Genomic DNA, 13,201 nt, shown 5'->3' on the forward strand with positions numbered 1-13,201 from the left:
CCCATCAAAACGAATTGGTTGGAGAAGACTATAACCAAGCCATGTTATTAGAACTGGAAGGGTTGGACGCAAGTAGGATTGATACCCTCAACAAACTCTTAGCAGGAAAACAGGCTGTGTCAAGAGCATACAACAAGAGAGTTAAAAACAAGAGTTTTGAAGAAGGAGAAATAGTCTGGAAAGCAGTTCTGCCCCTCGGAACACATATAGCTGGTTATGGAAAATGGTCACCAACTTGGGAAGGACCTTTCATAGTTAACCAAGTCTTAGGATTAGGGGCGTACAGACTACAGGATCGAGATGGAGAAGTCCATGCTGCGCCAATCAATGGCAAATGGTTAAAGAAATTCTATCCAACTATGTGGGATTCACAGGTTGTGCAGACAGATCCTGGGATAGAAAGACAACAACTTGAAACTGTTGTTTGATCTTGTTTTAAGTTTTAATTCGGTATTAGTATAAGCTTTTATTTCAGTTTGTCAAGAGAAATCGAAATTCCAAAAAATATAAATAAATAAACTTTCATTTTCAAATAGTCACTTTGGTGACTCAACCAGTTCATTACAATTCCAAAATCTGAATGTTAAAATCCTAGTTTTCTAAGGGTTTCCTGCAGACTCGTCTTCTTAATCGAAAGCTCTTTCTGAAGCAGTACTCCCTGATGGATTGAAGCCTCTGCAACTTCCAAAGCTGGCCTGGAGGCTGAAACCATGGTCTGCACCAGGAAAGTGGCCTTAGTCTTGGAGCTCAGTCCAGCACCCAACCTGCGCTGTACCTCCCTGCGTTCTGCCAGCTGCTTTTGAAGCTCCTCAATCTGCTTCTCCAGCCTGTCTGCAGTAGCCTTGGCCTCTTTGTACCCCGCGACCATCTGATCCAGTTCTGCCTTCTGTTTTGCATAATCAGCCAAATTAGCGTCATGAGTTGTCTTGCAGAGTTCAGAAGTCTCGAAGGTAGGCTTGAGATCCTCATAGCGATCGCGAAGGTTAAGCACATCTCTGGCCAGGTTCAGACTTATCTCAAGAATTGGCCTAGGAGCCATGTTCTGCCTGTGCAGCAGGTCCAGATCTTTCATTAGTTGTTCTACAGCTTCCCTATTTTCCTCCAGTTCCAGCTCAGTAGATTGCCAGACCTTTACCCTCTCCATGGCCTCATCCACTGCTTTGAATTTGGTCTTGGTAGGGGTAGAACTGAGTTTCTCCAGCCTGTCCAGTTGGGCGTCCAAGTCCATAGCCTCGAATTCAGCCAATTCTGGGTCAGCAAAGGAGGCTGTGATGGTTGAAACAGCACGGGATTGGACGGGCATCTGCAAAACCAAAACTGTGGATTAAAAAAGGGAGAAACAAAAGAAAAATTCATGACATGGTGAAAACTTACAGCTGCGAGAACAGACTTCAAAGGGCTGATAACCACTGCCATGGCTCCTGCGGCTTTAGAAATAGTAGCAGTTAATTCTGCTTCAGATTCTGGGGTTGCAGCAGGAAGCTCCACCTGCTCCACAGGCCCCGAGGCAGATGGTTCTGCCAGGCTCGCAACCGGAAGTTCTACCCGTCCCACAGGTCCCGATTCTGCCAAAGCCTCCATATGCTCCCCGGACCCTAGCATTGCCTGTTCTGCTTGAGCTGTGACAGAGAGTTCTGTTTGTTCTACAGGCTCGAATGCAGGTTGATCGGTTGAAGCGGCTACAGGAACTTCTACCTGCTCCACTGGCTCTGAAACAGAAGGCTCTGGCTGTTCCTCAAATACTGGAGTTGCAGTAGAATGTTCAGCCTCCGTGTCCTCAAAGGCGGCCAGTTCTGAGCTAGTCAGCTCTGTCCGGGGAATGGCACGCTGTTGTTGGCCACGGCAGGCTGTTCTGCCAGATCTTCATCCTCCTCACCAGAAGGAGGCTCTAGGTCCCCAGCAGCAATGACAGAACTGACTATATGAGGAAAAAATTTGAAGTCAGAACTAAACACAGTATAAGGAAATAAAAGGAACAGGGTAGATCGAAGCTTACCAAACATTGCTCCAGCTTGAGCCGTCTGTTCACCAATGATTTTCTTCATGGAGGGGTCTGATACAGGCAGAATTGATTTGTCAGACAAAGTATAAACGACAGAACAAGAAATGGCAGACAGAACGAAGAATTCACCTTCTATGATCTGATCATTGACATCTTGAATAGTCTTAACTGTGAATTTTCTGGCCTCAGCCTCGCCAAACACATTTCCACAGGCCCAGCCCTCAAAAAGCACCTTGACTGCAGCAGCCGAAGCAGGCATCCCTCGAAACCTGGCCTTCCACCAAGCATCAAAATCGGAGGAACTGGATGAATTCGGCTCCCAGGATGGATAAAGACCATCCAGACTGTTATTGATTTTATTAACTGCACAACGAGCATCCTTGTGCACCTCCAGATTATCTGAATCTCTCCAGGACGAGGCTCAATTGCAACTTCGATAGTATTTGAACGGAATGACCTGTGGACAGCCAAGTTGTCGTGCACAGAAATTGGGATGGTAGACTTCCGCCCCCAGATGATAGCTTGGTGGCTTCCCACCTCCATGAGGCAGATCCCTCAGCAAGGCTACACTCAGAAATATCTTCATGTATTCTGTCCTGGCAGCTTCGTCTTCTGGCTCCTTTTCAAAAAGCCGGTGCCCAGGCTGGAACCAAGGATAGGTTCTTCTGATCACCACTTGCCATTGAGCCGCGGAGCGCTTAAGACAGTGTCTGAACCACATCAGGTATTCGTCAATGGAACGCTTGGGCACTTCTGCCGACATCAGAGGGAGAGCCAGAACCTGCTTTTCAGGCAGAACTAGATCAGGAAACCGGAACTCTGGAAAATACACCTGCAACCAGACCTGGATCATCCAAAACGAGCCAGGAGCAGATAAATTCAGGGGATTCTCCGTTGTGGCAGTATGCAGGTTCTTGAAAAGGTGAGCCAGAACTGACGGCCCAAGTCCAACGTCGGTATGGTTGTGTAAAGCTTCTGCCAAATGCCTATACTCAAGCAGAACAGCAGAAGAACGATTGGGGAACACAAATCTGTTCAGCCAATACAGAAGGAATAGCATATGCTGCTGATCCTTGTCCTTCTCCACACTGAATTTCCTCAGAAAAACAGAAAAGGAGCAGTTCTGATTGATAGTGGCAGGAGAGACAGTGAAGGGCTTGGCTAGCTTCTCCTGGTTCCTCCTACGATGATAGTCTCCAACAGCATCCACAGGTCGTCCATGGGGCCTAAACCCAAAGATCTGAGCCATGTCCAGCAGAGTTGGCGCCATTGGACCCACACGGAAATCAAACGTGTTGCTGGCAGAATTCCAGAAACATAGGGCAGCAGCAAGCAGGTTCTCATCCCGGTTGATGGATTGCTTAGACAGAAGAATCGCATCATAAATTCCTGCCCGCCTCCAGTGAGCTCCAAACTTGGGAAGAAGTTTGTCAATCCAGTCCGCCCACTTCACAGGACTATTCCTTACTTCACTGGACGGAAATGAACGACTTAAATTCTTGCTGACCCAAGAATAAGAGGATAGGGCAGAGTTCCCTTGGTAACATAGAGGCGCTTCGGCATCCTTCTTAACCAACTCTGCCATCTCAGCTGGGACAGGACCAAACCAGCGAGGTCCCACAGTCAGAGTACTGTCAAACAAGTGAAGGACGTTTTCGTCCAATTTTTTCTGAACAAAAGGATGAAGTCTGCTTCGAACTTCCATGGCGTGAGCATTGATTCCACTCCCAGTGATGTAGTCTGGAGGAACCGAGGAGGAAGCACTGTGGGCACGAGTCCTTGGAGAAGACATTTTCTGGGTTTACAGGTTAGGAACGAAAAAGGGTTTAGGGATTGAACGAAGCAAAGGAAAAGGATTCTGACAAAAACCGAGAAAATTGAACCCTGAGAAAGCTAGGTTTTGAGATGAACAGGAACTGGAAATTTCAAATTTCTTTTAAAGGACTCAAAATCGTGGGAAAGGGAAGACAAGACGCCAGCTGAAAGCCAATAGTGACGAGCTAGTGACCAGCTAGTAACTGACCGGTTTCCCACGAAGTCTAGGTAGGTGGACGTGGCAGACAGGGGACATTTTAAACTGGCGCGCACAAATTAATAGCCGAAAAAACATTAACTCTGAAAACCGGTTGATAAACGGTTCAGATTTAATGGGGGCATTGTTTGGGCCCAAATTTAGCACGCCAAAAACAAAAGCCCACACCATCTCCTGGGCCGCTTGTATCAGACGACCTCAAGCCCATCAGCACGACCCAGCCTATTAAATGAGCGGCCAGGCCAAAATCACGGCCCAAAATATTAAAGGGCTTGTGAACAATAGGAATCAGAAAAAACTTGGGCCTCGAAGAAATCCAAAATTAGGCTCAAAAGCAAATTAGACTCAAGCTGGCCTTCAAAACGGAACAGTCCCACGTGATCCCTGACTTGGAGGAGTCAATAATTTCGGCTGAAAACTGGAAATAGAACAGGAGCAGGTATAAAAGAAGAAAAAAATCTAAAGTAGCTTGCTGCCAGAAGATTAGAGCCTGCTTAGTTTATCTAAAAGATATTCTGATATTTTGGAGGAATACCATTTTCGAGGATAAGCAGACTCTGTTTTTATAAAAAGAGAGATAAGCGGGAAACATGAAACTGTCCAAAAGCTGAGAGCCAGCCATCTCCAAGGCTCCAGACCTTTTGCAGAAGCAGGTGGAATGGAAGAACAGGCAGGGCACTCCATCAAAAATACAGAAGTAGTCACCTCAGGAACTAATCGTTGAGTGCTTACTCGCCAGAAAATGGATAGAACCCCTGTTTATTTCATTTTAAAATTAAAAGATCTTTTGATTACTTGACCGCCCATTCTCGGAGGAACACTTCCTATATATACAAGAGAGGGTGAATAGAGCAAAACACAATCAATCAACCAATCAACCAAAACTCAGTCAAAAGACAAACACTCAAATGATCACTTGATCACAAAATCCTAAACAAGTTCCAACAGACTTCGAGCCTGAAATATTCAAAAGCTTGCCAACAAGCTTGCAGAATCATCCTGTCTTCTCCCAGCAAAGACAAGTTTAAATCGCTACCTCTGGTTTGAATCCCAGTTCACTAGTCAACAATAACGAGATTTCTCTCGTTACAAATTTGGTTTAGTACAAGCCAAGCTAAGCAGAGTTTCGAGTTTTCTCAAATATGAAAAACTCAACAAATTTGTGAAGAGCCCTGACTAAGCAGCACAGGTATTACAGCCCACTTCCAGCTCGAGTCCAGCCAATTCTGCCCCTTTCAGACTGGAGAAGTCCCAGTTCTGCCCATCCAAAAACCTTCCAGGGTTCGAAATAGATTAAAGCTCTGCCAAACTCAAGCTTTGGTATCGATTTACAGCTGAAGCCTAACAGTTGAAGTTGTTAAAAGTCCAGTCCAGCACAGGCGTATCCAGTCCAGCCCAGAACAGAGGCAACTATACAGACAGAAATGGAAGCGCAGCCCTCTCCTTGTCCTTGTATAGTCAGTTTTTTCCCTTTTTGAGTCTTGTAAAAGGGAGTTCTGCCTGAAATTGGTTCAATCTGTCATCTTTCATTCTGGCCAGAACTGCCGGTTTTTATACTGAGATAAATTGTAAAAGTCCTTACCAGTCTAAGGCATAGAAAAGAACTTACTTGGGAGATATTCCTCACCCAAATTCACAATCGTTTGGTAAAAGTTAATAACTTGGGGCGCAAGTTATTTTACCATAAGTCTGTTAGGGTTGAAAAATTGCTAACAGTGGCACGCTCAACACATAAAGAAAGTTAATTCACTGACCAAAACATGGTCTTTGAATTAATGGGGAACTTTGCCCTGTCATCTCAGGAAGTAAATCAAAACGGGTGAACAGTATCATGTAGAGATTCGGGCAACTCTATTACCTTTTTTTTTTTTTGGTAAAATTTTTATTAGAATTATTTTAGGCGGATTTGAACGTCTATATTAATTTGGATTTTTGTTTACTATTACACATGATATTGTGTTAATTTTTTGCTTTAATATTTGTTGTTTAATTTATTGTAATACTAGAAAGCACAATATGGCAAACCTTTTGAAGCAAGCAAGAATATATGACATACTATATATACTCGAGAAATATAGATACATAACCCTAAAAGCTAAAAAAGGGTTTAAGGAACTTTCTTGCGGGCAAGGCCCTTTGATAGTTTCATATCAAACATACATATTTATATATATATATATATGTGAGTAGGAAAAGTCATATGTCAACTCCCACAATCAAGAAAATAAAAGGTGAAAACAAGCCATATATGGAAGAACTATAGAAGACATACCAATTACCGAATGGACAGCCATGCAAACTGATATTGCCTTCGCCCTGATACGCCCAGGAAGAATTTTTCTGAGTGTGAAAGGCTTTTGTTAGATAAGAAAAGAGGCTTATAGCATCATCCGAGCGTGAAAGGTTTTTGTCTGTTTCACATCGTTTCAGTGCTGGAGTATGCATAGTCACTCCATCATTTAGCAAAACAATTTATGAATAGTCACTCCATCGCTTAATATTTAGCGAAACAATTTATGAGAGGTCAAGAGGATTGAACAATGGGAAGAAGCAAGGCTGCAGAGAATGGTCGGGTTTTTGCAAGTGTGAAAGAATTAATTTCCTTTTTACTGCACTTACTCAATTCTTTGATATTCATTATGCTGTCTCCCTCTCTTATATATATATAATTACAAATACCAAAAAAGAAAAAGAAGGGAATATAAATATAGAATTAGTCGGTTTGTGATGAGGTGTCGACAAGGGTATTGCCTTACTCTTCTTAAATTATATATAGGAAAGTGAATATATGTCAAGATCTGCCCTTTTGTTTTACTTGAAGGAAAAGAAAAGTAATTTGTTTATTTATTTGTACTAAACAAAAATCCAAATCAACCTCAAAAAGAGAAATTCAAATCCATCCTAAATAGTCCATGACAAAATAATATATAGACGTTCAAATTGGCCTCAAATAGTTCTAATAACAATTATAAAAATAAATAAATAAAACAAATAACATTATCATATACACGCAATCGATAACTTTAGTGCACTACTTGGTCACTTAGATGCGGAATTATTCATCCATTTTGTATTAAAAAAAATCAAAACAACATTATCATATACACATGAACCTTAATTTTGTAATCTTTGTAGTGCCTTAATTCAGACTGTAATTCCTGAAAAATAAAAAAGAACAGTTTATGGTAAAAAAAGAGGTTAATAAAATCTAACAAATTAAAACACTTTTTAACGACTAATAAATTAATGTCCAAACAACCAAAACAAATATTTGATCTCTCAGTCTCACTGGGAATTCTATGAATGAAAGGTTTTTTTACTTGCCAGAAAAGAAGAAAGATTTCTTGATACCAAAGAAAAGTAATTTAGAACTTACCATAAAAATTTATAATTTAAAAAAAAAACATGCACTGTAGCTCGTAACAAAAACCCTAGCTTTAGCAAACATATATATAATGTACTCTTTTTGTAATTGGGTTGTATCCATATATCGAGAACTCTATAGCTTTTGCAGCCAAGACGATGATGAAAGAAGAAATCTCATGGCTTTGCACGTTTCTTCTTGTGGTCGCCATTGGTGATCACCTTCTGCGTAAAGGGGACTTAAAAAGACGAAGAGCGTTTAATCAAAATCTGGAAGAATTGAGGAAGTGCAGGTAGTTTTCCTCTTCATCATATATTATTATATTTTAGTTTCTGTCCCAAGCATTAATTCTTAATATTATGATGCTTTTTTCTGCTAATTTAAACTTTTTGTAATTACAATTTGATTTGCTTTGTATGCAATCAAATTTCAATAGGGAGATCATTAGGCGGCTGAATTTGGAAAATTATTCTAACAAATAAACCGATCCACACGCCCAAACTTTCCTGGTATGTATTGCTTAATCCTACTTTCCTTTGTTATTTTTCGTTACATTATTTTCGTTTCCTGGTATATATGTAATGAATAACATTCGTATCGATCTAAATTTTTATGAAAGACACCTTCAAGTGTCAATCATACTCAATATCAATATTAAACAAACTCTAGTTTTGTACAACAAGTTATAACTACTATACAATACATATTGATCTTCTTTTAAAAAGAAAAAAAGTAAAAGTAAAGCGGTAATTAACGGTCTTAATTTCCTACTTCTCACTAATTAGCATTTCGTGCAGTGGTAGTTGTGTTCATTTCGTTGGTACAAGTCTTGAAATCTAATCACATTGAAACGGGAACAATATATATGTGATGATTTTAAATTTAATACCTAATTCCAGCTAACCCAGCATGTAGAAATATGATGAAAACTGTGTAAATCTCACTATGCTTTTGCTTTAGTCTTCTGTGGTAACTCTTTACACCATCCTCTATTTTGAAGTTTTTACAGTCATACGTGTTATTTTCCTTTCGTTTGTGGTATTAATTGCTTCGTTTTATCAGTTTCTCTATTAATTGCTTCTTCTTTTTTTGGTTTAATAGCGTGGCAGGTATGGTAGGTTACGAATGTTTTGAGGGCAACGAATTAAATGGTTGTTTGATGTGAAACTCTGATCGCTGCCAGAACATCTGGAATATTTGTATGGGGTGCTAGCTAGCTAGTTCATCTATGATTTAGTATTTAAATTGCATACTTAAGTTTTGGTATTAGTTTTCTCAGAAAAAAAAAAAAAAAAAAAGGTTGTGGTATTATAGTCTAGCCAAAGAACTTCTACAGTGGTGGTGGTTGTGGTGGTGGTTTTCTTCGAAATTTTCCAAATTCTCAAATAGTACAATTATGAATTAGACAAATTCGTCCAAAAGTTGTTTTCCAATAACTCGTTCATCCATTGCAGAAAAATAATCGATTGTCTACAAAGTTGAGATTACAATCAATATAAAATGATACATTTATATATGAATTACCTTCAAAAGAAAAACATTAATATATATATAACACATAATTTCTATACAAAAGCACCTTGAAAGTGGGTGAGTTGCTCGAATGTTGTTTTGGAATGGGTGCGTTAAGTGTTTTCATGAGCAGCAATGGTTGTATTATATTTGTGGTCTGAAATTATTATAATATTTATAAAATTTTGTTCCAAAAGCTCTTTTGGTCAATTTTTGGTAAAATAAGGGTACACAACAAAAAATGCTACCTAATGGTACCATGGTACCAACTTGTCATGTTTACTATATTTGATCTGAGATTTTTCCAAAAAAAATTACAATATGTTTGGTATTCAACTTGAATCCAACTTTTTAAACTCAAAACAGAATTTGAGTCCAAAACCAAGAAAACCTATTTGGTAGCCCTATTTTAAAAACTCAAACTCAAGAACAACTAAAAGACACCCCAATTATTAAAAACAAAAAATATTTGTTTTTTCAGTTTTTTTCTAACAACCCACAAGTTCTCAAATTTGTAAGGATTGAAAACAATTTTCAAGTTGCATACCAAACAAGTTTTTGAATCTTAAAAATAGATTTAAGAACTCCTTGTTTTTAAGAAAAATAAAAGTTTTTGAGTTCCCTATTTGAATAGGATACCAGACGCCCCCATAGTAATGGTTTCAAATTAAATTTCACTACTACAAAAAACGAAATAGACGACGGGGATCCACCGTCGTTGTAATGCTTTGAAAACCGTCGTTAAATCGACCGCCATCTTTTTGGGTGTCAAACTACGACAGCTTTTCACCGTCGTTGTTTATCTGTAAAGACGACGGTTTTTAAAGAACATCGTCGTTGTTTAGAGGTAAAGATTGTTAATTATAGGAGGAAAGACGATGGTTTTTAATAAAACCGTCATGTATTGTAGGTTAAGATGAGGTTTTTTATGAAAACCGTCGTGTATTGTAGGTTAAGATGACAGTTTTTTATGAAAACCGTCATCTTTACATATAATAGATGACCCTTTTTTTTAAAAACCGTCATATTTACTTCACAATAGACGACCATTTAAAAAAAAAAACCGTCATCTTTACATATAATAGACGACCCTTTTTATAAAAACTATTGTTAATTATCTGTAAAGTCAATGGTTGGTTTATAAAAACCATCGTTAATTATCTGTAAAGACCATGATTTATTATGAAAACCGTCGTATAATAAGTTCCCAAACTGCTTCATTTTAGTTCTTTTTGATTTCATATGATGCTATACAACGATTTTAATTGGAAAACCAACCATAATGCTTTATTAATGAATATATACACTCAAAAATAGTTTCTTTCATAAAACTTGAAGATTCAATAGTTATTACATAGTTAACCAATCTTTATTCTACAACAAACATAATTCCTACCAATTAAGTAGTACAATCTTTTCCTAACAAGACCTACGTACTCCTAATCCAAGCCTTCCTCATCCAAACAGACAAATGATGCACAACTGAAGTCTCCTCCATCATCCCTGTAAATAAATCAAAATGACAAAGAGAGAAAAAAAGCTAAGATTATAAACATATAAAATTAGGTGGAAGAGAAATTTTACCATTGGACCATATTTCCATAGAAAACTTGTAAAATGAGCATAAAAAAGACCATCGAGAACCTGCAAAAGGAAAAATATATAAAGAAAATGATGGTGAAAAGAGAAGGTAACAAATTTTCAACAACAAAAAAACATACGACTCACATAGAAAACCTGCAAAAGAAAAAGTTATAAAGATGCAAGCTTCCTCCTCATCTCCTAAGAACCAAATCAGAAAATCTAAAAAGAAACCAGAAATAAAAAAATATGTAAACAAACCAGACAAATCAAGAGAGACAGAAAATCTGAAATCGGGGAGACAAAGAACATATCAGAAACGCAAAGAGACTAATCCAAAATTCACTAGAAAGGTATAGAAGGGTATTGAGAGATTAGGTCACTTTCAAATCAAACCTTTCATGAGGGTGTTTTAGAGAGCTCAGGAGGGTTTCAAAGAGGAAGAGATAAGGTTTTCAGAGACGGGGGAAAATCTGAAAATTTGTCGAGCGCGAATTCACTTAAGCGGCCTTTTTTTAGCATGTTTTAAAAGACGACGCTTGTTAATGAGAGATAAGGTTTTCAAAGACGAGGGAAAATTTGAAAATTTGTCGAGCGCGAATTCACTTAAGCGGCCTTTTTTTAGCGTGTTTTAAAAGACGACGTTTTTTTAAAAAAACCGTCATCTTTACATATAATAGACGACCCTTTTTAAAAAAAAACCGTCGTCTTTACATACAATAGACGACTCTTTTAAAAAAAACCATCGTCTTTACCTATAATAGACGACCCTTTTAAAAAAAAACCGTCATCTTTACTTCACAATAGACGACCCTTTTTAAAAATAAACCGTCATCTTTACATATAATAGACGACCCTTTTTTAAAAAAAATGGCCATCTTTACTTCATAATAGACTACCCTTTTTAAAAAAAAACCGTCATCTTAACATATAATAGACGACCCTGTTTTAAAAAAAACTGTCATCTTTACTTCACAATAGACGACCCTTTTTTTAAAAAAACCGTCATCTTTACATATAATAGACGACCTTTTTAAAAAAAAAACTGTCATCTTTACTTATAATAGACGACAGTTCTTTAAAAAAAACCGTCATCTTTACATATAATAGACGACAGTTCTTTCAAAACAACCATGTCTTTACCAAAAAAAGGACACTTCATTTTTAAAAGACAACGCTTGTCATACCTGCTGTCGTTGTTTTTTGGTCAGATTTTAACTCTGAAGAAAACCTTTTTAATAAGACGACACTTTTTTATTTGTGTGCATCGTTATAAAAAATATTCAACAGTACCTCCGTTTTTTAGTTGTTTAAGTGACTTATCCACGACGGTTTTTTGTTACCATCGTCTTTTTAAACACAACAACGGTTTTTTCTTCTACCGTTGTCTTTTTTTGGTCGTCTTTTTCACTTTTTGTAGTAGTGTTTGTATGGTGTACAGATCCATAGAGGATATACTTTGTAATGTCCTTTATGTTTCCAAAAAAAAATGTATTATGTTTACTTCACTTTTCTCAGTGCTCATTTTACTTCCAATAATACTCAATCCCGTTCTCTTGGACCTCTGTAGTCCAAGGAAATTGTGGTCGCTCACCATTAAAGAAAAAACAAGTTTTAAAAATCAATACATTATCATTTTACATTAATTTTAGGCTTAATATCACAAAACGTCCCTAAGGTTTACGAAACTATCAGATTGCATCCTTAATGTTTTTTGTGTCATTCGTGGTCCTCAAGGTTAGTATGTGTTGAAATTGGCACTTAGGTGACGAGGGGTAAATTTAACGACACAAACAAGACACAACAACACAACAATCTACACACACTTTAGACCTTGACCAAATACACATATGACTAGTCAACTGCTAGCCATGAACAACCACAATCAAGAGAACACACAGAACATGCCACAAAGTACCTGCAACCCTAGAAGATTACTAGTGACAACCTAGGCACTCAGAACGACCCGTCAATCTAGGCATCCCCTATGCTAGCAACAACTATGGTGAAAGTGTGTGAAATCATCATTATCAAGTAAACACCAAACAGCAGATAAAGATGACTAGTCAACCACCAAGAACACAAACCCAGAAAAATTACAGATATGCAAACCAGATTTTGTTCACCCAGAAACCCACCATTGGGAAAAACTGGAGGTCATCAACCGACCAGGCAATCCACTAATTAGAAAAAGATTCTTACAAAGGAATACAAGCAAGCTCAAGCAAAGCCTAGATCTATTTAGGAAGATGAGCTATACCTCCTTTGTGCAATCTTCTTCTCCAACTTATCAAAGCTTGAAGCTCAGTTCTTCATGGCAATGGCAGCGCCTTCTCCAGCTCGTTCATCCCATGGCACTAGCTTGCAAGCTCTAACTCAGATAGAAACCAAATTTGGATTCAAAGGAGAATGACCAATTTCTTCAAGAGATTTCTTCAAGAAACCATACTCTTGAAGAAATTAGTCTTGAATCTGACCTAGATATAAATGATAGAGTGTTTTAATGAGCTAGATGCATATTCGAATTTCAAATGCAGTTTTTCAAGAAGAAATCAATTTGGAAAAACTCATAGATGAAAATGAAATGGTTCTCTCATGAGGAAGAAGAAGAGAAAGAGCAACTCAAACTTTCCAAAACTTCCACCCAAAAGAGACAGCTACCAAATGAGGAATTGTTTGGCTTTTACACACAAAAATTCCCTAGGTCAGA

General features: G+C 38.1%; 2 protein-coding genes across 2 annotated transcripts; both read right to left on the reverse strand.

Moving 5' to 3' along the window:
* Positions 1-583: 583 nt before the first annotated feature.
* LOC148295498 (uncharacterized) lies at positions 584-1,303 on the reverse strand. Its single transcript, XM_088250339.1, has one exon. It carries the CDS (start codon positions 1,301-1,303, stop codon positions 584-586), a length of 720 nt encoding a protein of 239 aa, XP_088106465.1.
* A 1,120-nt stretch (positions 1,304-2,423) lies between these two features.
* Positions 2,424-3,794, reverse strand: LOC148295499 (uncharacterized). The gene has a single exon (XM_088250495.1). The coding sequence runs from the start codon at positions 3,792-3,794 to the stop codon at positions 2,424-2,426; it is 1,371 nt and encodes a 456-aa protein (XP_088106621.1).
* Between the last annotated feature and the right edge of the window lie 9,407 nt (positions 3,795-13,201).

This window comes from Prunus avium, chromosome 3 (genome assembly GCF_965620075.1).
Source record: "Prunus avium chromosome 3, drPruAviu1.hap1.1, whole genome shotgun sequence".
Taxonomy (NCBI): domain Eukaryota; kingdom Viridiplantae; phylum Streptophyta; class Magnoliopsida; order Rosales; family Rosaceae; genus Prunus; species Prunus avium.

Coding starts and splice junctions, on each gene's coding strand:
- LOC148295498 (XM_088250339.1), bottom strand. CDS start 1,303: ATGCCCGTCCAATCCCGTGCTGTTTCAACCATCACAGCCTCCTTTGCT.
- LOC148295499 (XM_088250495.1), bottom strand. CDS start 3,794: ATGTCTTCTCCAAGGACTCGTGCCCACAGTGCTTCCTCCTCGGTTCCT.